The sequence below is a fragment of the Rhodamnia argentea genome, chromosome 1 (assembly GCF_020921035.1).
Source record: "Rhodamnia argentea isolate NSW1041297 chromosome 1, ASM2092103v1, whole genome shotgun sequence".
In the NCBI taxonomy this organism is placed as follows: domain Eukaryota; kingdom Viridiplantae; phylum Streptophyta; class Magnoliopsida; order Myrtales; family Myrtaceae; genus Rhodamnia; species Rhodamnia argentea.
The window spans coordinates 23,298,622-23,322,833 of NC_063150.1; the positions used below are offsets into that span (position 1 = coordinate 23,298,622).

General features: G+C 38.6%; 1 protein-coding gene across 1 annotated transcript; it reads left to right on the top strand.

Moving 5' to 3' along the window:
• The first annotated feature begins 18,140 nt into the window (after positions 1-18,140).
• LOC115750293 (sulfate transporter 3.1-like) lies at positions 18,141-23,506 on the top strand. The gene is made up of 12 exons (XM_030687557.2): positions 18,141-18,647; positions 18,806-19,013; positions 19,510-19,681; positions 19,810-19,875; positions 20,994-21,107; positions 21,478-21,594; positions 21,697-21,823; positions 21,942-22,228; positions 22,443-22,633; positions 22,723-22,808; positions 22,894-22,970; positions 23,071-23,506. The coding sequence occupies exons 1-12, from the start codon at positions 18,323-18,325 to the stop codon at positions 23,257-23,259; spliced, it is 1,959 nt and encodes a 652-aa protein (XP_030543417.1). The 5' UTR covers positions 18,141-18,322; the 3' UTR covers positions 23,260-23,506.
• Positions 23,507-24,212: the final 706 nt, after the last annotated feature.

The window sequence follows — 24,212 nt, forward strand, 5'->3', positions numbered from 1 at the left end:
TTGTACTTTTGCCAATTCAATTCTAAATCTTTTAATTTTGTCAATTCAATCCTAAACCTTTTTTTCATGCCAATTTAGTTATAAACCTTTTGCATTTGTGCCTATTCAGTCTATTCAGCTAACTTTGGCCGATTGGCACTAATGTGGACGCTGGTTGGTACTAAAGTGGACGCAGGTGCTTACGTGGGCAATTTTTAATATTATTTTATTTTTTTTTATTTTCTATTTCTTTCCTTTTACTTTTGCTTTCTTCTTCCTCCGTTTGCATTTGCAGTAAACTCGTGTTTTGCAGCTAACGAAGAAACTCAAGATCGTGAGGAAGAAGAAGACGACCACACCACCGCCGCCACCGCCGCATCCCATGACTAACCCGACCCTTCGATGGTCTCACCGACTCCTCGACCACCTCAGCGACGACAACCCTCTTGCTCTCAAGTCCTTCTCCCTCGCTTGCAAGTCGTTCCTCTCGTGGAGTCTCGCCACTGCAGGTCCTTAGGCATCTCTCTTCTAACCTCCTCCCTTCAATCCCTTGTCATTAGCCCTTCATTTCGCGGCTCGGTCTCTCGCTCTGCCTTCTCGTCGATGATGGGATGCTGACCTCATTCTCTCGATCCTAGAACTCCACCCTTAGATCCGCAAATCTCTCCCGATCCAGGTTCTTCAGACACTTGGAGCTGTCGAGTCTGGCCACGAATTGCGCCGGCCTGGTCGAGATCGACATGTTGAACACGACGGACGCGGCGGTCGCCTAGATCTGGCTTGGGCATGGCCGGCCACACAACCAATGGACAAGGGGCTTTGGACTTGGATGAATACTATGGTGATTGAGCCCATCGGACCTACGATGGTGAGCCCATCGGACCTACGATGGTGAGCCCATCGGACCTACGATGGTATTGCTTTATCTGTGGTAGTGAATGTCATGTCGGAAGATCCTTCTAAAGTTGTTAAAGGTGCATGTGTAGTCAGTATTTTGATGATGTCCACAGTTATGATGAAGTTTAAGAGCGGCTTAGACTTAGATAAAGTCTGTAGGGGTTAAGCCCATTGGAGTTGTGGGAGAGTAGTAATAAAGTTTGGATTCTAGAGAAGTGATTGTGACATGGCTTAAACGTCGAGTCAAAGTGGAGATTGTTATAATATGTCTCGAGTTTAAGCTCATGAACGAAATCCGATTTGAGTTAAATTACTATTTCTAAGCATCCATATATATGTCATGGAAATCGAAATTTTCTTTTTATGTCATAGTCCGAATTTGGTGAAATATTTCCTATTCTGTGCAAGAGTTTGTCGCCAAGCAAAGCAGAAAAGGAAATACAGACTAATCAATATTACGTGGGTTGGTTCCTGGCTGAAAGTGGAAAGTCCAACATGGATTTTGAATGTGATCATGATTCGGTCAACTTTTCCATATACATACGGATACATTCACTTGGTTGTGGATTTTTTTTTTTTTTGAAGCACCGTTGTTGATGTGAAGAGGTCTTGAAGCGCCGTTTGTTGAGTGCTTGTTCGTGAGGTTTATTTCATGAAATTTCACCAACGATACAAGTGTTGAAGTCAATTAAATCTTGTGAGTTTAAGGTTTGCAATTGCTTTGTGAGATTGAGAGATTATTTCATGAGAAATTGTAATGCTAAACAGTTGTCGGTTATTGGTGTAATTGGAGGCTGATAAATAATGAGAGTATTTGAGTAGCTTGAGTGTGGTTTGTAATTTCCGTTATATCACTTTATTTATAGTGAAATTCGTTACTGCTCTTCCCGTATACGTAGGTCTCTACAACCGAACTATGTAAATTTGGTGTCAGAATTATTTTCTTGTTCTATCTATTTTATTGTTTGATTGCTTGCTTCCGCAATAATAAATATGCATGCATGTGAATGTGTGAGTTCTCTAAGGGACGATCCTGAATGATTTACTAGACAACAGTCCATGTAAGTGGACCATACTAAAGATCTCAAGATGAACTCTGCCAATACTAACAGGAAACAGGAAAAAAGTCCGAATAAATATTAGTCTCAGCCAAAATCACTTTTCATGCCGTAAGTCTTTGGTTAGGAAAAAACTCACGTGTAGAATCTGCAAAGACAGAAATTAACTAGTACTTGCTCTGGGGAACATTTGATACTTCTTCCAAATTCCCCCGCATGGGTGAGGGTATAATGTCCACACTTGCGTATCTTCTCCTCTATGTCTCATAGCAACAGCAATAAAATGTCAAGAAAAAACTCGTGGCTACATCATTTCAAAATGCAGTGCTGAGAAATGTAAGGTAATGTCGAATGACTAAATCACATGCATGGACCATCCGCACTTTGAAATTCTAGAAATTATTGTCAAATGATGGAAACTTCTATATTTGACAGGACAATGCAAACAAACTCGATATGTTAGACAACACTGTTAGGTTACACATAAATAGTACAAGAATTGCGGATGTTTATGCTAAAAATTTTGAAAGCAATAAGAGATGCCAAATGGCAAGCAAACGGAAAGTACAAGCCAAATTCGAGGGAAATACGTAGATTATCAGAACCTACGAAAGAGAGATTGTCAATGTCATTCACTTTATTCGAGCATATACAAACCTTAAACTTTACATCCTAAAGCAATCCCAAATTGGGTCATGAGTCACAACTACCAAAGAAGAGAAACACTGTTAAATGGAGAGATAAAAAAGGACCAAAACTTTCATTCCTAGACCTTGGCAAAGACTTTAGCTTATGGATCAAAGGTCATCCACCACACATTGGACTCTTCCGGCGAAAGAAATTGTTAGGATCATTGCGGGAGCGTGGGCGCTTTGTATTATTTATTTTTATCCAAGTATGATTGATTTTCAATTGATTATAAATTTTTTATCCGATTTACATTTGACTCGATTTTTATATCAACCGAAAGCTCGAGATCGAAACTTTTGAAATGGACAAGTAATTAAAGAATGGTGCAATATCAGTCAATGAATGGAGTGAGTAGCAAAAAGTGTTAATTTCCACAAACATTGCCACAACATGAAAAGCAACACAAAGCAACACGATTTTCAATTGTGCATTTCAACATTTCGGATTGCGAGCTTTCCATTGATATAAAAATCAAGTCAAGCATAAACCGGATGAAAAAGTTATATTCGATTAAAGATGGGTCAAATTTAGATGAAACTAAATAATAGAGATAACGTATCATAGTAGAAAAATTGGTGACTAACTCACCCGCATTAATACATTAACAGGACAAAATACGAAAGAAAAAACACGTAACAATTGCAAAGCTGATCTGTAGCATGTATGCGGAGGCCCTAATTTTGAGGTCACGAATATCAAACAGGCCAAGCTCGCCCAAAGTGCCACGCTCGCGTGATCGTCGTGATAATCCCGTTCACCGGAGGAGTCCAGCGCGAGGTGGATGAGCCTTTTCGTGGTATAACCATAAAGCAAGACAAAAACAAGAGGATTTGAGATGCAAACCTTAAGGCTAACTAGAACCATAGTTTCATTAGCATGGTTCATTTTTGCTTCCCCACAAAGTTGGAATAGTATTTTCAAAAGTTCGGATCACGAGGTGTCTATTAAAATAAAAGTTGAGTTAACCAAAAAATCAACTATAGTCAAAAGGCACATTTAGGTGGGATCAGACATGGATTGTAAACAATGATAAGTATATGCTGACATATGTTGGACTAATGCTAGAAGTGTCACAATAGATTTGCGATAATACTTTCTTAGTTAAAATAAAGAATCAAACTATTTTAATTGTGCGTAATTTTTTCTTGCAACTATGAATTGACAAACCAGGCTCGAATAGGAGAAGTACATCATGTTAATATGCCTTGGATGATCCACATCTCGGTGTCAAGCGCTGATGAGCACATTGAACTATCCATGTGATTGAGAGCCCTCATAGGCCATGCTCAAGACACTATTATCAGGGGTGCTCTCTAACATTGAGCTAATAGTCCCCAAACATTCGCCCTAGATTAACTTCTAAATCATAATTGCTTTAGTGAATAACTAACTAAAATAGATGGGAGATAGAAGAGCGCGATTTTGGTATATATGGAATACTTTTGTAGTTAAAATTAAGAATTAGACCTTACAACAAAAAATAAGTTAGACCCAAATTTTAATTGTGCATATTTGTTTCTTGTAACGTTCAATTGATGCTATTTTTGGATCTACAAATGCTTATTTTTCGAACTTTCGAAAATAAAGTTTCATTAGAGAAAATTTAATTGATCCAATGATTTTGGGAAATAAACCTAAATAGCAAACAAGCAAAAAAGCAGATATTTTTCTTGTTTTAAACTAACATTTTGAAGATGGTCATCCGTGATAGGCCATTCACACTCATATCTCCCTTTTTGGTGCCTGCCAATTTGGCCATCGCCGGAGCTCCGTCGCCAAGGGGACGAGAGGGAGAGGTGCCCAGGTCAGCTCTGGGATTTCACCTATTTAGGGCTGGAATCCACTGCCAAATGTTTAATCCATAGGAAAGAAACAAATCGTGGTGTTAAATAAATATTTATTAGTCCTAAACATTTTCTTGAAAATCGTAATTAGGTTGCGAAATCATTTAGCCTATTGGTGCATGGGTCGTCGCATACAAGATCATTTAAAAGAGCAACGTGTTTCCGCAGAGAAAATTGTCAAAAAAATCCTAAATTTATTGCATTTTGCCAATTCAGTCCTAAACATTTTAATTTTATCAATTCAGTTCTAAACCTTATACATTTATACCAATTCAGTCCTAAGCTTTTTGCATTTGTGCCAGTTTAGTTTATTCGGCCAACTTTAATCGGCCGGGGCTGATGTGGACTCGACCGACATTGATGGGAAATTTTTTTATAATATTTTAATAATTTTCAAATTCTTTATTTTTTTTTCCTTTCTTTTATTTGCATGTGGGGAAAACTACTAAAAAAAATTATCCTTTGCTTATTGGGGATGTGTGTGTGTGTGTATATATATATTATTCACCATAATTGGCAGGAGCTATTCATGGGTCTCCAAGAGCTTTGAGATTCCATCAATTATGAAGGACAATGTCAAGGCATCAACTTTTTTGTTGATATTATCATGAACCGTATACAAGGTCTTATTTTTAGTGGTACCCCAAGCTCAAATACCACATAATCCCCACTACTTTTTGTCTTTCCCATTTCAGACACATCTATGGACACATGACAAATAATATTTAAAAAAAAAAGAAAAAAGATACGATGAAGTGTATTATGTGACAGTTATATCACGTGATAACCGTAGGTGAATAAATCGATCGGTAGGGAGTAAAAGTTTCGAAACTTACGCGCAAACATTAGCCAGGGTGCATATCACTAGAATAATGTCCGATGGGTCGATTATGCCAACGTCGGTTGAGTAACACACATCACGTGGCGACGATACGTGAAGAAACAGATGGATAGAAAGCGGGTACCCGGGATGTGTATTACGTGAATACTGCGTGATGGGTCGATCATATCATGTTGGTTATAGTAGCTGGGATGTGTATTACGTGAATAATGCGAGATGGGTCGATCATATCATGTCGGCTATAGAGCACGGCGCACAGGGGCATTGTAGCAGTCTCTTTTTTTTCCTTTTTTCTTTTATTGTGCTCTTTTTCCATCCTTATGTGGCAACAAATGAAGAAGGGAGAGGAGGAGAAATCCCTTTGAAAGTCAACTGTAACCCTAATGATTTGGACAAAGTCCACCATAATGTCATCTCACTCTCGCTTGCCTTCTTCGTCTTGTGGACCTCAATTCTTTCATGATTCCTTGGCTAGAACTGGTCAGTGCCACTCCTTAAGGTATCATGAAATAGGGACACCAGGAAATATGAGAAGGACAAAGATTGTGATGTCAATTCAATAGGGCTATAAAAAGAGAGAGGAAAAAAACACTCCACGCTGGTTTAATTTTGGGTTATCCAACGTTTAGAGGTTATTTATTCGTTATGCTCAAAGAGTAAGACAACTAGTAGCATTAATTTTCACAAAATATTGAGAGTTTTTTTTTTTTTTCCGAAAGTTTCGCATGTGACTGATTGTGTGGGAAAAATCACAAAAAAGTTATAAACCTATTGCAATTGTGGCAATTCCATCTTAAATATTTTGCATTTGTGCCAATTCATTTCATCTAGCCAACTTTTGTTGGCGGGCGCCGACATGGACACCACGATGCGTGGCAATTTTTATTAATACTTTAATATTATTTCAATTTATTTATTTATTTATTCCTTTTTCTCTCTTTGAGGAAGGAGGAGAAGCAAAATATAAATAAAAAATAAAAAATAATTTGAAAAAAATACTAAGATATTTTTGAAAATTACCACGTCAATGTCGAGAGCGTCGGGCTGGCCAAAATTGATCGAACGACTAAATTGACACAAATTTAAATGGTTTAAGACTTTTTTGATAATTTTTTCGTTATTATGCGCTTAGGTGCGTGTCTGTTAATTAATTTGTTCCGTTGTTTGTCATTTTTGTCCTGTCAAAAAGCTATATCTTCATCCATCCCCCACTTGAAAAGTGAAGTGAAAGAGATAAAAAGAAAACAAAAATCGCCGTACAGTTCTTATCCGAAACAATCAACAAGCGCTTCCAATGATTTTCGGTTTAATCTTTCAGCAAGACGCCTTCATATATTCATGAATTAGTTCTGCAATCACTAACCTAAGTACGTATTGCGATCAAGGGTATTGTGATACCCACATAAATATAATTGGGGATTTCTGATGAATAATGTGGAGTCAAAAGGTGTGGCTACGCATGCTTGTTCAGCACAAAGCTATTCTTAGTTAACTGTTCAATAATTATTATTATTATTCTAGAGAAGCTGACAAAGTCCAGAGTCTTAGTGGATGGTCGGTTGTGTGTTGACTGTTGACAATGAAACGGCCGATGGATGTAGCCATGCAATAACAAGTGATCCTTCTTGTTCTGCGTGCGAGCTCTTTGATTTCTCGTGCATAACTTTTCTCCAACAAAGTCTAATCCAACGCCATCTTTTCCTCTTATTCATGTCAACAAATTAAGATCAGCATCGACATACATGGATTCCTGAAGTGCACAAGGCATGCTCTTTGAAAAATAATCCCTTGTTTTTCCAAAGTCTATTCGAACGTCGGGGAATTTTTCTTTCAAGAATGGACTCTCACTAACTGCAGCTCGGGCCACCTCTTTTGACCAAAAATCTGGACTTAACTAGTCCATGAATTTTGTAGGATGTTTTATGAATCTCTAGGTTGTTGGCCTCTATGTTCATGAACATAAATCCGTATAGTAACCTCAATTATTAGTTTGGGTGTCCTCAATATGGGGGTCCAAATGAACTATTCAATGAGTGCCACTGGGCATCTTGCTGGTCAACATCTCTTTCTTTCTTTCCCTTTTTTTTTTTTTTTGTGGTACTACTCTCAAGCTGATCCTTGCAACACTGCTTCCCACAAACCGTTTGTGGATTATATTGTCCACAAGTGACATAGATTCTATAATTAGAACAGGGGTCCGCACGTTGCGATGGTTGTATAACATTCCTCGTACGGTTTGACGCGATCATACAAATAAGCAGTGGCTTTTTTTTTTAATCGAAAAATAAGAAGTAGCTTGATAATGAAAAAACGAGAAAAGAATTGTCCTATGATTTCTTCTTCTTTTTTTATCCCTCTAGAATACAAAATTAAGCATTTCTTTTGAAATAATTTTCTTGCTTTGGGACCCTTTTTAGAGTACTTATTCCTATTTGAATCAATCAGTTTAATAGATAACGATGGATATTTACCTCGAGTAAGCATGCGATTCATTATAAAAGAATAATGTTTATACGACTAAAATGCAAACTTTAAATTCCATTTAAAGCAAACTCTAGTGACACTAATATCTCCGCTTTAAAGTTTGACTAATAAGCATATATGGGCGAAGTCAGTAAAATTTTTACGTTATCATATGTGCATGTGTGTGTGAATTTAAATACTAAAGTTTATATCGAAATGTCAATTTCAGTTTTAGGACGACTCTTAAATAGATTTCACTATACTATCCATGCACCTGGAAAACAAAAAAGAATTAGTTAAACTACCTAGATATCTTGCTTAAAAAAAATTAAACTAAAAATAAAGTAAAAAGCGACTAAAGAGGGAAAAACCAAATGACAAGTGGAATTCGACCAAAAAAAAAAAAATGACAAGTGGAAATTTTCAAAATTTGACATGCCAATCTTTATGTGTAGCACAATTTAAAAAGGGAAAAGAAAAAAGTGATTGGACAAGAAGAGTAGTACATTGTCCCGCGTTAATAGCACACCCACTGTATCCTTCACGTACGGATCAAAATACTTAGAAAGTCCTTCGAAGGTGTTAAAACCCTCCGATCATGATTTTTGGAGGGCAAAATTCGGCTTATAATGTTCAGATTCTTTAACCTCACGGACGGTTCTAATGATTGAGGTTTATGAACTAGATACGCAACATAAGTTCACTCCCCCACCTTCTCAAGTACAACCAATCTCCTATCTCTTCAACCAAAAAAAAAAACTCCTATCTCGACCACACGTTTATGTCTCGGGTTATTTTGAAATTCGTGCGTGAGTCCAATAAGCTATGTCACGAGTCCAATATGGAATCATCTTGTACGAACATCACAAAAAGATACGGAAAAACGGCACAAATGGTTTATGAATTTTGATCCAATGCATAATATCGTTCATAAACTTTTGATTTGTTCAATGTAATTTTTAAATTACTAATAAATGTCTACTTTAATCACTAGACTTTATGAAAATGTTCAAACCGTTAATTCAAATTAACAAAACCTGTTGATGTGGTTTCCAATCTATTTAATTTGAATGGTGGACAACAAAAAGAAGTTACACATGCATTGTCTAAGTAAAATATTCAAGATATAATTATCCACGTCATCAAGTAATGATGGACGTGTTAAAGCCCAAATTTATTTATTTTTCTTTACCCAAGGAAATGGATAAAAATATTGACATGTTGGCTCATCATTTTCAATAATGGAAGATAAATCGAAAGATTATCACATGTGTATTAGCAGACTCTTACATTTTGACTGAGCTTCCATCCAAAAGTTCTATCTATTCAATCATCGAAGGAATAGATAATAACAACAATAAGGATAATAATAATGATGATGATAATAATAATAATAATTCAGCTAAAAAGTGTACATCAAAACTCAAAAAGTATTGTCTACAAGAAGTACGTACACTTGTTCCATGACATTGACAACGCAGCATAACAGGGGAATGTGCCAGGCCCAGCATTCGTTGGGCTTCGTCTAAAAGATGAGGACAACTAGTCATGCTTAACAAATTAACAATCGTCCATCATCTAACTGAAATGTGTGGTCCATGCTGCAAAAAATGCAAAGAAAGAGGAAAATACAGTCCAGGCTGATAAATATGGAGCTACGTGGTCATTTAACTACTTAAGCTTATGGAGTAGTCGGCTATGATTCCTCAAATTTTCATGTATATTAGAACATGAGATTCCAAATTCAAATCTTTTTTAGCCTCTAATTCACTTACCATTCAATATATTTCCAAGCTTAAAATGTTTAAATATAAAACAACATCTTAACAACTTAAACTACCCGTGAGGAGCAGTGTTGAAGCATTTAGATGTTAAACGGCGGACTCATTTAACAACTTGAAATTTTTAGCGAAGTCGGCCATGATCCCACCAAACTTTCACAATTCACACCACCACGAATCTCAATGTCTTACAAATACGTGCCTGGATCTTTTAGAAACATGTTGAGCCTCTAATCAATTCTTCCAGTCAATCAGCACTTTTCAATCACAAAACGCAAGAAAGATTAATATCATTAAGGGGATAAGATCATAAACATTATTCTCCATGATCTCAATGATTTGACTACATGTGCAAAGGATCCAAAAGTCGTACTCTAAAGTCCATACTGTGTTCTACATCAACAGTACTAGACATAAAAGAAGAGACCCATGGACACACCCATTCCACATACCACGAATAATATAGTTGGATATTATTTATTTATTTTTGGTCAAAAGTTGGATATTATTACCCACAGACTAATAATGGAGGAAAAGGACAACAACATAAAAAAAACAACCATGTGGCCAATTTTTATCCAATTGGGTTAATATTCAACTGTGAAATTGATTAATGAATGCAAACCCTTGTAATGTAGCACACTTTTTATCTTTAATTTAAGGGGAAATGTACTACAAAAGTCCTATATCTGTTGTATTTGTGCCAATTTAGTTCTAAATATTTCAATTGTGCCAATTTAATCCTAATTTTTTTGCATTTATGCCAATTGAGTTTATCTGGATAATTTTAGCAGAAAATCACGAACGTGAATACTTGCCATCCTAAGTAGCGTGATTGGCATTGATGTGAACATTTTTAAATAATTTTTCTTAGAAAATTGAGTTTTTAATTTTTTTTTTCGCTTTCCTTCTTTACTTTCATCGTGGCTGACAAGGGTTGCCGGTGACCCTTGCCGGCCACCGGCTGACTCGCTCAAATTTTTCGAGGGTCGCAACCCTCGCTAGCCAAAAAAAAAAAAAAAGAGAAACAAATAATTACAAATTCAATTTTTTTAAGTAAAATCATTAAAAAAAATATCCATGTCAGCGCACGTAGGATGGTCGGCGTCCACGTTAGTGATTTTCAGCCAAAATTGTCCATATGAACTCAATTGGTACTTATGCAAAAGATTTAGGACTAAATTTGCATAATTAAAATATTTAGAACTAAAATAGCAATAATGGAATAGATTTATGACTTTTTTTATACTTTTTCCTTAACTTAAGCCGTAAGTTGAAGACTTGATGAATTTTATAAGCAGCACTTGATTGAAGGGATCAATAGGGTCCATAGTGCAGAAGAACAGAAGGTTATGTCTGGGGTTGTACTCTCCCTCTCTCCCTTCCTTATCCATCTCCAATAGTTGGAAATTCAAATGATCATAGTTAAGAATCCAAGAAAAACAAAAGGAAAAAAATATGCGAATATAAAGGGAGAACGAGGTTTTATCTGGGTATGCTCGAAACCTCCGCAGTAATAATGCACATTGACCTTTCATTGTGCGATACCTTTTCTCATAGTGCGCCACTCTAGGTTCAACTCTAACAGGTAATTTTTCTGTTCTAGGGTTCGAAAGTGATCCATTATATCACCCTTTTCCGTCTTGCTTTTTTCACGTTTTCAAGTTTGTAATGAGCAGCATCAATTGTGCAGCATTATTGTTGATTTTACAATTATTAAGTTTAGCAAAGTCTAGATTTTGGAACTAACACCTTTATTGCGACAAATGATCCATGCCGTCACAAAGCTTGTGTCATTCTGAAGCGCACAAGGCCACCAGCCAGCTCATCCACATATGAATAACCGACGTTATCGTTCTACATAATTTGATTTAGGCTCCGTTTGTTTCGTAAAAAATGAATGGTTTAAACAATATTTTCTCAAAAACGATCTTTTGCATTGTTTGAAATAATCAGTCAATGAAAAACGTTTTCAATATCGACAACAATTTGTACCTAAACATTTTCATGGACAATAAAAAGTTTCCATTCATTCAATTTTATAATGGATATAATCGATCATTTAGGAAAATATTTCCAAATTTATTTATTTTTTCACGAAACAAAAGTAGCATTCGCTTCTAAATCTACTTAGTTTTCTATTCATGTGCGACGCAATGTAAGCTATTAAGGAAGCATTTTTTTTCCTGTGAGGGTGAGATCATTGTAGTTGTGCATGACCTTTCTCCACTAGCTTTAGAATATAGAACGCCAGTTTTGAACGTTATTAATAGTATTGTTTGATGACGTTTATCGTTAATTACAATTTCTCCACACCTTCCCCATATACGGGAGTTGCCATGCCACTCATCGCAAATGTATTAAAACTTTGATATTCTTGATTTAAGGGGTGTATTTTGTGAAAGAAACCACTTTCTTTCACCGTGATATCAATTTTTGGAGGTGTATTTTGCGAGTATTATTTTGTCATTATCAAAAAGGAGGGAATTGGCAAACATAGTCAAGGGTTTCCATGGTTGTCGATACTTGCTCGAGTTACAAGCTATCATTTTTAGGAAAAATATGACGTTTAAAAAAAAAATTTACAGTAAGCCATTTTTTAGGAAAATAACAATATTTTTCGGGTTTTTGGCTAAAATCCAAAAACTGAATGATTTGAAAAATAATTTCTTGGAAATGATTATTTATATCATTGAAATAATTAGTCAATGAAAAATACTTTTATTACCAACAACAACTCATTTCTAAATATTTAAGTTGATGATGAATATAATTTTCGTTCATGCATTTTTATAAGCGATACAAGCTATCATTTTTGGGAAAATGTTTTCTAAATCATTCATTTTTGTAAGGGATATAAGTGGCTATTTTCAGAAAAAATGTCTTTCAAAATTGTTCATTTGTTGCAAAACAAACGGAGCTTGATTCGGTAATTTTCCATGGTTTTTTGTGAAAATTGATTAGAAGAACTAAGAGAGAAGAGTCGGTCAAGCTATACCAAAACTCCACCAGATTTTCCTCTGAAGTTTATCTTTCCAAAAGCATGACTTTCAGTTTTCACTTCTAGCCTTAGTATCAAGTTTGTTGCCCGTAGATGTGCATCGGACATCATTGTCAGTGCTTCCCTTTGAGCATCACCGTGACAGAGTCTGTAATTACCGGTCAATGTCAATTCCCAGAAGTTCATCCACGTTTTTTCAGTCGAAGTGTTTTCACACTAGTCATATTCACTCCTCGTAGTCTAAATTTAAATTTTGCGTTATTTTCAGCATCGTCATTTCGATTTCCTTTGATTTCATTGCGCTTAGCTCTAGTCCGGTTTAATTTTCTTCACATTTACTACTCGTAGTTCTACATTCCCTCTATTTTTCAACATCGTGATTTCAATTTCCTTTCCTCCATCGCACTTAGCTATAGTCCATTTTACTTGTCTTTTCTTTTTCCAACTCAGGACGCACTTTGGTTTGTAAGAAAACGCAGAATTATGGCGCCATTTGCTACGTGAAAAATGAATGATCTGAAAAACGTTTACTTAAAGAAGATAACTCGTATTGCTTATAAGAATGACCAAAATTTATATATTTTCATCACCCACGAAAATGTTTAGACAGTGGTTTTTATCGATAATGGAAACATTACATTAACTAATTATTTCAAGTGATATAATCAATCATTTTAAGAAATATATTTTGTAAATAATTCATTTTCCACAAAACAAACGTTTCTTAAAAAACCTATATTGTATTGCTTATAAAATTTACCAGATTTTATATTTTCATCACCCACAAAAATGTACGGACATTTATTTTTGTCGATAATGAAAAAGTCATTTTAGAAAAATTATTTTACAAATTATTCATTTTTTGCGAAACAAACGGAGTCTCTCTCTTTGCTATATCCCCTCCCCCTCTCTGTGAAGCCTTGAGCCGATCAAATAACAAAGACTGCTAGTCATCACCAATCTTCTCGACCTAACTTCCATCTTTCATGGCATGGTTCCACCAAGAATTCACATCAGTTCTTTCTCATTGCCTTTTTGGCAGATTCTTCCCGGAAAGAAAGCCGGTCGGAGCCATCCCCACGCGGGTCCGCGACACGTATCCTCGCACAACGTGGCTACCCGACGTCTCCCCTTTCAAAAAAAAAAAAAAACGGCCGCCCTTTTTTTTTTGTCAACCGAGCTTCAACCCATCGTCGGCATTACAGGGGTCAAAACGTGGGAAACCCCACACACGAAAAATGAAGAGATAAGGAAGGATCTATCATTGCCCAAAGAACCTTCTTTCTCCGAAGCTGTATCTGTTTGACCAGCGATTCTTTCCTCGAACCGGGCCGCGTCCGACTCACTCGCGAATGAAAGGAAGAACACGTGCGGCTTTGGCTTCTGCGGAAGAGAGAAAGTCTTCTTTGGGTTCCACGTGGAGGCAGCACATCCCTGTAACGTGATTCCTCCTCGTGCTTCACGAGGCCTGAGAACCAGCAAGAAAGCAAAAGGGGGAAGAGAGAGAGGTGATCCACATGTGTTGCGCGCTGCTGAGACTGGAATGCTCAATGTTAAGTCCGTGTCACGTATCGTGTTGTGAACTGATAGACAAACCAAACATATGCCTTTTGCTATGACCATGAAACAAAGAATGTTCCTCGGATTCGGGTTAATATTTTCCGCATGTATCGATATCACTGCATGACCCGAGTTAAGTCTTAGGCTACTAATCAAATTCCTAGACCTAATTGACTGGATAGAGTAAATCCCTTAGCACGTCACTTGATCATTGTGATGCGGTTGCTTATGACCATTCTAGACCCATATCATTCGTCCTGAGGGATTGGGTGGTTGGGGGGGGAGAGGAGAGAGAGAGAGTAGCGGGCAAGGTTGACGACACCAATGCCATCCGCAACCGACAAGTCAATTGTGCAATCAGTAACGGGAAGCCGTGCTCGTATGCTTAGGCCAGAGGATAGTCATAACATATACCGTTAGTGTAAAATCGAGGCTATACAAGCTAGCTCATCAACATCCGTATATGCCTCGAGCAAAAAATCAATTAGAATATGTGATTTCATGTCAACTACCCACCGAATTGTCTCCTACTTTAATACCCTTTTCAAATGGCCACTACAGTTGCTTTTGAGCCGCATAATGTGGTGTGCCGCCCTTCAATTGCGTTCCGGAAGATCTGAATCAACTTTACAGAAATATCCCAAACGGTAGGTGCCGTTTGGCCTAAATCTTCTTCATTTCCTTCCAATTATGACATGGACAGACCCATAATTGCGTTTTTAATTAGAAGCATTATGTGAATCTGGGACCGAAATATCTTATAATAATGCCTAATAAAATAACAAAAGGTTGTCCAAAAAGTTGGAGTCCAGATCACAATGTTAGTTTCCCAAAAAGTTGGAGTCCAATTAAATATGTTAATGAGCTTGAATTTAAGCTCCCTCTTGGCCTTCTCCTTGAATGAAGGTATTAGAATTCTATTAAACGCTCCCAGTAAATGGTATCAGAGTTGATGGTAAATTGGTGGACCTCTATCTGTTTCGGTGTTTGGTGAATATATCAGGGAAGAAATCCGATAACCAACACCGTTTCCAAGCAGTGTTCCAATGTTTGTATATCTCAAGAAAGAAATCTGGTAACCAACGCCATTTTCGAGCAGTGGGCCTTGCGGTATAGCAACGCCGGACTGTGGAAAACTTTATTGTCCGATCTGAACATTGGAAAATTTTATGGTTCGGTCTAAGACCGGGGACGGGCCCGATGGCAAATTTCATAGTTCGATCTAGAGAAAGAGGCAAGCATAAAGGTCGGCGTTGATAGAGATTTAAATTGAGATATCTTGATGTACAAAGATATTTGAATTAAGGGGACACGAACTTAACATCGAGCTCATACGTGAAATGGAGATTGTTAAGATACACGTGTGAGTTGTATTAGAGAAATTCCATATCGGAGAATTGGTGCTATGTAGAGCAGTTAATATATGCTAGTTGGGTGATAACTCATTAGTTTAAGCTTTTGAGTGAATGTGGGTCCAATTAGGTATGTTGACTGGCTTAGACTTAAACTTCCTCTTGGAAGTATCCCCGGATGAAGGTATTAGGCTTCTATTGCACGCTTGCAACCCAACCTTGAAGATTGGACGCTTGCCTTTTGGTGGTGCGGGAAAATGAAGTTGCTGGGTAGGCACCTACGTATACTTTCGATCTCAAAGTGGACATGATGACTGCTTTCCACTTTAGATTTTGGTTCTATTGAAGTTACAATTGCATTTGGATTTCAAGATCGTCGAAAAATAACCGATCTTTTCCAAGAAAGTGTGAGGGTTTTGTGTTGCTAGCGCGCAACAAAAGCCCAATACCTTCGTCGGAGAAATCGTCAAAGGGGAGCCTAAGTTTAAGCCCATCAACATACCTAATTAGACCCTTATTTATTCAAAAACTTAAGACAATGAGTTATGGGTCAACTAGAAAATATTAATTTCTCTCCGATGTGCTACTTCTTTAACACAACTCATGTGTACATCATAATAATATCCCCCGATCTTTTTCTCCAGACCAAACCACTAAACCTATCATCGGGGCCAGCGTTGCTACACCACAACGCCCGCGGCTCGGAACCGCGTTGATCACCGGATTCATTCCATGAGATATTTGGGTTCACCAAACACGAAAATAGATTGGGAGTTCGCCAATTTACCATTGGCTCTGATACCATTTGTTGTGAACATGCAATAGAAGCTCGATACTTTCATCCGAGAGGATCGCCAAGAGGGAACCCAAATTTGAGCCCGTCAACATACTCAGTTGGACATATCTTCACTTAAAATCTTAAATCAATATCTTAAATCAATAAGTGATGTGTCGACTTGAGTATATTACCTGCTCCACACCACACCAATTCTTCGATGTGAGATTTCTCTAACATAACTCGTATGTACATTCTAACATTTTGGTGAACCAAAAAAGTGAGTATGAGAATAATACGAATAAGCTAGTGACTTAGACTTGGATTTAAGGGCTAATACCATAGTTATTAACATCTTGACACAAATTTGATCATAAGGGTATCACACGTTCGTGGTTAACATGATGGAAAACCATTGTGACTAGCATGTACCGCGAATTACATCCAACACATATTGTCTGTTCAGTTATGAGATTCATGCCATCAAGCTTGACCACAATATTCTTAAATATCAGTTTCTTAAAACATTAATTTAAAACGATTAGCTCACTATAAATGGCCCCACAGAACCATTGTACCTGCCTTTCGTTTAATCTAGACACTCCCAGTACAAAGCTGGGTTGCCTATTGGATCCATAGTTCACATGCTTCCCTTAATATATGGTCCCATGTGAAGAAACATCATAACTCCAAATACACAAGCTCCTTGACTCTAGGTATTGATTCATCTTGTTCCTCCCGTTTTTCGTTTAATGAATATACGCAGTTTGCTTTTGTCATACAGTCATAAAATTGATCTGAAAGTAGATAAGATCATGGCAAAAATTGTCAAAAAAGTCTTAAACCTTTTGCATTTTTGCCAATTCAATTCTAAGCCTTTTAAGTTTGTCGATTTAGTCATGAACCCTTTCACCTTTGCCAATTCAGTCCTATTGGCTGGAAATCGCTGATGTGAACGTCAATCATCCTACGTGGCATTGCTGGCATTGACATAAACAATTTGTCATAATTTTTTAGTAATTTTATAAAAAAAATTCGAATTATATTTATTTACTGTTTGGCTTTCCGGCTTTGAAGGCTGGCAGTAGCTAGATTTGGCCACAACGAAGGCAAGCGAGAGCGGCGACACCCTCACTCGGGGTCTAGAGATGGTCACCAGCCCTCACCGGTCCTTGCATAGGGGGCCGGCGAGGCCGCCGACCTCTAAAACTAGAAAGAAAAAAAGAAAGAAATTATTAAAATTTAAAAAATTCAAAAGATAACATTAAAATTTTAATAAATATTGTTAATGTCGGCGTTGACGGTATCTCGTAGGACCGATAATATCTACATCAATAATTTTCAGCTAATAGGACTGAATCGACAAAAGGTGAAAAGGTTTAAGACTGAATCGGCAAACTTAAAATGTTTATGACTAAATTAACAAAATGGCAAAATGTTTAGGACTTTTTTGACAATTTTTCGTAAGATCATGCGTGCACCTGATGAATCAGAAGATTTTCACTCGTGAAAATGTTCATTCAGATTTTCTTTGCCACCTCGTTATTGAATAGAAGATTATGTATCACAAGAAATGTTTCCCTAACATTACAGTCAAGGATGGTACAATCTCAACGTAGATTCACACGCCATCAATGTGTGTTTTACATAAAGTATTCATTGATTGGGAGATCGTATAGTCAGAAATAATCGATAGTATGGTTAGGCTAGCAGCTTTCATGTATCATTTAATATTATTTCCCGAAACAAAAAGAAGATATAATCAAATAATGATCACTATAGAAGGTGGGAGGGAAGCTGTGACGAAGTTGACGACATTCCATGTGTTAGGATGGGACCCGAACCGCATTTGCTAGATCCCTTTCCCTCCCTCGTCTCTCCTTTATATATACCCACCTCCCCTTCATTGCCCCATGCACTCCCTATCTCCGACCCAACCTCACTCCTATAATCTCTTAAGCCGTCTAATTCTTATCCAAGTCCCAAGCTCGATGTTTACAGATACCATACATTAGTATTGCTGCTAAATATTTGCTAGCTTGAATTTGTCTCCTTTGCACGCATTTGAGCTCTCATATATCATGGGGAACATGGACAATATGGACTACGAGTGTCCGCACAAGGTGGCGATTCCCCCGGCAAAGCCCTTCCTCAAGTCACTCGCGACCACCCTCAAGGAGACCTTTTTCCCCGACGACCCCTTCCGGCAGTTTAGGGGCCAGTCGCCGTCCCGAAAGCTCGTCCTGGGGCTCCAGTACTTCATCCCGATCCTCGAGTGGGGCCCGCGCTACACCTTCAACTCCTTCAAGGCCGACCTCGTCGCGGGGATCACCATCGCCAGCCTCGCCGTGCCGCAGGGGATCAGCTATGCCAAACTGGCGAACCTACCCCCAATTATCGGACTGTGTGAGTGCCATTACATTCGAACGGTTGTTGTAATATATATAATCTCTATATATTCCTTTCATCAGTGAACTTTAATCTCTCAATCTTGCTCTTGAACAACTATACTTCCTTAAGTTTTCTTCCTCGGTAACAAGTAGATGGGCATGTAACGAATGCAGATTCGAGCTTCGTGCCGCCATTCGTGTATGCGATGCTAGGGAGTTCGAGGGATTTGGCGGTGGGGACTGTAGCGGTGGCCTCGCTGCTCATATCTTCAATGCTTGGCAAGGAAGTGAGCCCAACCGACCGCACAAGAGAGTATGTTCAGTTGGTTTTCACTTCCACCTTCTTCGCTGGTGTATTCCAAGCCTCTCTTGGCTTCTTAAGGTACTCTCTCTCGAGCTCTCATGGCTCAATCGCTATTCAATCTTCTGGAAATTTTCGTGGTCCCATGAGTGTAAACCAATGAGCCGATTACTCGAGAGGGATTGGCATCATTTTCTACGTCGTAGTTAATCAAATTCATCACTCTTAAAGCGATGGAACGAGCATAATCATGTTCTTTTTCCTCTCCCAAACTTTCCTTTTTTCCGACTAAAGTCTCTATATCACGAGAGAGCAGTTGCATGGACATGGGTACAAGAACTTCGATTCTTGTCTTATGCAACTGAAAGCTCTTGTACGACCCTTTTACAGACAACCGGAAGGGGTGACAAGAGAGATCTTTTTATTCTCACGTAATATCAAACTCTATGATACGAAAAGTTTTGTCTTTCAGTCATAATCATTCCCTTTTTCGGACACAAGAACGTTTTTTTAGCTGTCATCTTTAGCTGATCTTCCTCTTCTTTGTGATTGACTTGATGGTTTCTTTGTGTTGAAGGCTTGGGTTCGTGGTTGACTTTCTGTCCCATGCAACGATAGTGGGGTTCATGGGAGGAGCAGCGACGGTGGTGTGTCTTCAGCAGCTCAAAGGTATGCTCGGCTTGGTCCACTTCACTCACGCCACCGACCTCGTTTCCGTCATGCGCTCCGTCGTCACTCAAGTCCACGAGGTTCTCCAACTCTTTCTCTTCTTCTTTTCCCAGACATGAACAACAATCATTAACATTAAATATTCTGTGTTAGGAACTTTCTTACATACCTCGATGAAGGTCTTTAATTTCATTTTTCAAACTTGCAGTGGCGATGGGAAAGTGGAGTTCTCGGTTGCTGCTTCCTCTTCTTTCTCTTGCTCGCCAGACACTTTGTAAGTAAACAAGACTGTACATAAATGTATTTATCCCTTTTTGGTTAGTATTTAGAATGATGTTGTTTTATTCTCTTGGCTGTCAAGAAATGCAATTTTTTAGCCTTTATAAGTGAGGTCATGTGTTGGTTTAATAGTTGATAATTAAGCCCACCGTTTATGTTCGCTGCGCATGACAACACTTCTAGAGCAGGAATACGTTTGGTTACGCAGCTCCATTTTTCTATTTTTGAAGTATTTTTTGCTCCGGAAGTAATTTTGGAGCTACTTGAACAAGTAAAAATAAAATTACTTATCTTCAAAAGTAGAAAAATCAACTTCTACTCGGAAACAGAAGTAGAAAAATCAACTTCTAACCAGAAATTGATTTTTAGAGCAGAAATATTGCCATGCGCGCCCTTTAATTCCTTGTCATTATAATCAAGATGAACATAAAAGTTCACAGGATAACCTAGCAAAGTTGTCGACAACCGAGAAGGAGTTAATTCTTACCATGTTAATACCTAAAAGTTTGCAAATTGTCGGTCCCCCTTCTTTCCCAACAAGGAAAAGAAACGGGAAGACAAGATAAAAGAAAGGAAAAAGGGTTAAAAGAGGCGCGTTATTGGGGATAATTTATTAATTATAGTCGGTCATTGCCTGATCTATACATGAAGCTCAGTGGCGTTCGGTGGGTTCTGTAAAAGCTCCAGAGAACAAATGGAGTGGACGAACTATCAGATATTCTTGTGCTCTGCGCACTGTCATTCATGTCTACTTTAACCTTTTCAAGTGGAAAGATCTTGGTATTCAGACACGGTGTATATAGACTCTACACTGTGAATTACACATCTGAATAAAATTTTTTTCAGGCACGTTTAGGGTTTTTAAGAAATTAGGCTTTCAAGCAATTCCCTCTCAGATTGTGTACATGGACATGATCTCTTTGCAAGGATTTAGCACATGAATCGGCTCGTTCTCTAACAGTTTAAATTATCAAAACGATCTACGGCACGCTTTGAATATCGCTCAACTCTCTTGATTCCTTGCATGCGTATAATCTTCTCGCGACATGTTTATTGGGACACGATGGTTTTTAATTTAAATTGCTTGCAAACTATGCATGTCAACTTGTGCAGAGCAAAAAGAGGCCAGCCTTCTTTTGGATAAATGCCATGGCGCCTCTCACTTCGGTCATTTTGGGGAGCGTCCTCGTCTATCTCAGTCATGCTGAGAAACATGGAGTTCAAGTGGTAAAGATCTCTCTCTCTCTCTCTCTCTCAGAGAAATATGAAGTGTTAATGTCATAAATGAAATCCAAAGGCAGAAGTTTGGATATTGACTGACATGGACCGACCTAGTGATTAAGGAACGAATGCATACGTGCCCATTAGGCGCGCATATGGATTTTTGCGGCTTATCTAATTCATGAGATTCATGAAATGTCTACGGGGATAGAGTTTATCCATCTAACATGGACTTTCTCGTAAAAATTCGATCATGACTAACATTTTACGCTTCATGCAAGGTCCATTAATTTTTAAATCCACAAGGAAAGATATTCATTTTTGGCCATACAATGTATAGTTACTATCCTTCTTTAATATGTCTTTCTAAATCCAGATTGGACACCTGAAGAAGGGGTTGAATCCGCCGTCTGTAACAGAACTGGCATTCGGATCGCCGCATTTGATGGCCGCCATCAAAGTCGGAATCATCACTGGCATCATCGCTCTTGCTGTAAGTTCTCACTCTCCAATTCAACTCTCGAAACACTTCTTCCCTGAATCGGATCCCTAAATTACAGTACATGTTAAATGAATGTCAATGGATGGTGTGTAGGAAGGTGTAGCTGTTGGGAGGAGTTTTGCCACATTCAAGAACTACCACATTGATGGCAACAAGGAAATGATTGCATTTGGCATGATGAACATTGCAGGCTCTTGCACTTCTTGCTACTTAACCTCAGGTACTAATTTCCTCCAACCAATTAATTCAAACGGATGATGAGAGGAGGTTTCAAATTTATCCTTAATTACGACAAAATCGAAATGATCCGCGTCATATGTCTGTGTCTTTAATTACAGGGCCATTTTCAAGAACAGCTGTGAACTTCAATGCCGGGTGCAAGAGTGCAGTGTCCAACATAGTGATGGCGACCGCAGTGATGATCACATTGCTATTCCTGACTCCGCTGTTCCATTACACCCCCCTCGTGGTGCTTGCGGCTATCATCATCTCTGCCATGCTCGGCCTCATCGACTACGAGGCCGCAATCCATCTTTGGAAGATCGACAAGTTCGACTTCGTCGTCTGCATTAGCTCGTACCTCGGCGTCGTCTTCGGGAGCATCGAGATCGGCCTTGTCACTGCGGTAAGGAAACCGAAAGAGGAAAGACAACCATAACTTATTCATGCGTTTGGTTACCACCTTCAGTTATAATTGTGTGCACGGTCATAGTATGTCTTGCCTGTTTAACTCACGAAAAAGTCATGAACTCTCCAAATTATATGCGTCGGGATGTCAAATGTTGGCGCAGACGAGAAATACTACTAAGATTGACTATGTTATGGGAATGAGCTTGCAGGTGGTATTGTCGTTGGTTAGGCTGCTAATCTCCATAGCCAGGCCAAGGACTTTCGAATTGGGCAACATTCCCAATTCCATGATATATAGAAGCATGGATCAATACCCAAATGCTGCACATGTTCCCGGAGTCCTCATCCTTCAGATAGACTCACCAATTTATTTTGCTAATGCAAACTACTTGAGAGAGAGGTACATCTAGCCTACATTACCATGCCCGACTTCTCTATTCTCGTCGAGCTTCGACCTTAAGTGGAAACCGGGGTATTTCGTGATTTTAGGCTTTCGAGATGGATCTACGAGGAGGAAGACAGGGTGAAGGCATCCGGAGAAAATAGTTTGCAGTACATTGTACTCGACTTGAGTGGTACATATAATCATAAGAAGAATTTTATCTTCACTCACTGTCAATCATACGTAGTTGGATTTAACTTGTTTGCGATGAATTACAGCCGTTGGAAGCATCGATACGAGCGGCATAAGCATGCTCAAGGAAACCAGCAAAAATGTCGACAGAAGAGGCCTCAAGGTAATAGGAAATCTTCAAGATCAATGAAGGGAAAATTCCACTTGTTTCTTCTATAACTAGAGAGTAGCTAAATGGTAGTATCTGCCATGAATTTTCGCAGCTTGTTATAGCGAACCCGCGAAGCGAGGTAATAAAGAAGCTAGAAAAGTCCAAGTTCATCGAATCCCTCGGCGAAGAATGGATCTATCTGACAGTCGGAGAGGCTGTAGGCGCGTGCAACTTCATGCTCCACACCTGTAAACAAAACCAAGTCGGGGTCGCGTTCGGTGCGCAAGACTGCAATGTATGATCCGCACGATAGGGATCGACAGATTGTCCTACACGGTGTAAACCGCGACCACAAATGCAAAATGTGGCCACTTAGTGATGTACCCTAAACTGAGTTTGATTTGAAAAGAAGAATGTGAGGAAGAGGAACAGGGGCTTCCACCAATTCTTGGGAAGGAAAAGCTTTGAAGGAATCAGTCCCAGTGTAGCATCATTCCGTATTGTATGCCAAAGTTTGAATCCAAGATCTGATTGGAACTTTTTTCTGACTTGTAATCTCCTCTTTTCTTGATGGGATCTTAGTGGGATTCCATGAGCCTGTGAAATGTCTCTGTCCAAGATCTATGCTTTTAGTACTAGCCACAACGCCATGGACCACACTGGTGACGCATGAACATCGATCTGCAAGTGTTTGATGAAATATCAGATTCTCTTCCAGGTCAAAGGTGCTAATAATCATGAGCACTTGGAAACGTTTCATTCATAGCATCTGCCTGAATTTGCAGTTTGATCAAAGCCAATGATTTTTTAATTTTCTTTTTTCAACTTTTCAATTTTGCTCTTTGGGTCCCGGAAAAATGAAAGAACTGGGTACCATCTTGTTAAATGGTGACTTCGGCGCAACCACAAGTCATTCTTATACGACTATCATTGTCAGAAGAGACGTATGATTCCTGAAAGAGATGGCGTTGACCGCCAAAGACGCGATGGACGAGTCTCTCAATCGTCCATCGACATGGGATTCATCATGTGCAGAGAATTCGCATCGCATGCTTCTCATCCACTGCGAGGACAAGGAGAGTAGGGACGGTGCAGATGGAAGAATAGAGCATGAAACTGGCCTACTAATGAAAGCAAAATCAGCAAGAAGGAAGCTTTAACCGAAAGCGAGTGATTGAGACATCTACCAAGATTAGGTGTTGATACCACCCTAGGAAAAAAGTCTTATCATAACTTCAGACAGCGGATCTGTTT

Bases quoted from the DNA above. Each gene is read 5' to 3' on its own strand.
- LOC115750293 (XM_030687557.2), top strand. From the start codon at position 18,323: ATGGGGAACATGGACAATATGGACTACGAGTGTCCGCACAAGGTGGCG. The intron at 18,648-18,805 runs GTGAGTGCCATT...TAACGAATGCAG, and splicing joins ACCCCCAATTATCGGACTGT to ATTCGAGCTTCGTGCCGCCA. The intron at 19,876-20,993 runs GTAAGTAAACAA...CAACTTGTGCAG, and splicing joins TCTTGCTCGCCAGACACTTT to AGCAAAAAGAGGCCAGCCTT.